The 935-nt window shown below is 36.0% G+C and overlaps 1 protein-coding gene across 1 annotated transcript; it reads right to left on the reverse strand.

Moving 5' to 3' along the window:
- Positions 1 to 377: 377 nt before the first annotated feature.
- VOLCADRAFT_71780 (uncharacterized protein) lies at positions 378 to 725 on the reverse strand (the record flags this gene model as incomplete). Its single annotated transcript, XM_002959754.1, has 1 exon — positions 378 to 725. A coding segment is annotated over one exon (348 nt), but the record flags the coding sequence as incomplete, so codon positions are not given.
- Positions 726 to 935: the final 210 nt, after the last annotated feature.

Consider the following 935-nt stretch of genomic DNA (forward strand, 5'->3'; position numbering starts at 1 on the left):
ACGATCCGGCCTTAGGCCAGAAAATAGTCTTCGGTCGTAATCTACTACGTTAAAGCTCCGCCGTGACTACATAAATTACAGGGCCCTTGGCTCGAATTTATGTTATGAGAGAACGAGGCCGATAGTTTACCATAAGCCACTAGAATCTTGAAGGGGGATGAACCCCAAGGAAAAAAAAAGTACTACTTACACGTNTGAGCCAGGGGGCCTGAAATTAATGTAGTCACGACGGAGCTATCGTTAAGCCTATTTATGGGCCTAACTTTGGCAGAGCGGAAGTTCCACGAGCTGGCTTTGTAAGACTTGCACTTGGCTGTCCCCTTCGGGGAAGCAAATTTGGACCCCCTACAAATTTAACGACGTAGCCCCCATATAATTTAAGTTAGATTAAGACTCGATAAATATCCCGTACCTGCTGGAATTAAATTACCTATAATAATGTTTTCTTTTAAACCTTTTAAAAAATCTTTTTTCTTGTATAAAGCTGCTTGACTTAAAACACGAGTTGTTTGTTGGAAACTTGCTGCTGATAAGAAGCTTTCAACTTCTAGCGAAGCTCGTGTAATCCCTAAAACAATAGGTTCATATTTGATAGGTTCAATAGCAAATGTAGTTTGTTTTTGAGCATTTAATGATTCAAAGCTTGATGTTTTAAATAAGAAAATATTAATATTTTCAACAAAATCAATATCAACGATTTCACCAGGAAATAAACCACTAGGACCATCTAAATTATTTGATAATAATTGCTCTAATAATTTAGTATCAAAAGCTTGATTTGTTTTTTCACGATCACCAGTATTAACAATATTTTTACGTTTGCGTAAAATTGTTTGCTTTGTTATAGGCGATTGCGCTGTGTGTCTAGATGAAAGTTTTTGTTTATGACTTTCTAAACGTAAACCTCGGTTTATATTTTGTAAACTAAATGAATA

This window comes from Volvox carteri (genome assembly GCF_000143455.1).
Source record: "Volvox carteri f. nagariensis unplaced genomic scaffold VOLCAscaffold_705, whole genome shotgun sequence".
Lineage (NCBI taxonomy): Eukaryota > Viridiplantae > Chlorophyta > Chlorophyceae > Chlamydomonadales > Volvocaceae > Volvox > Volvox carteri.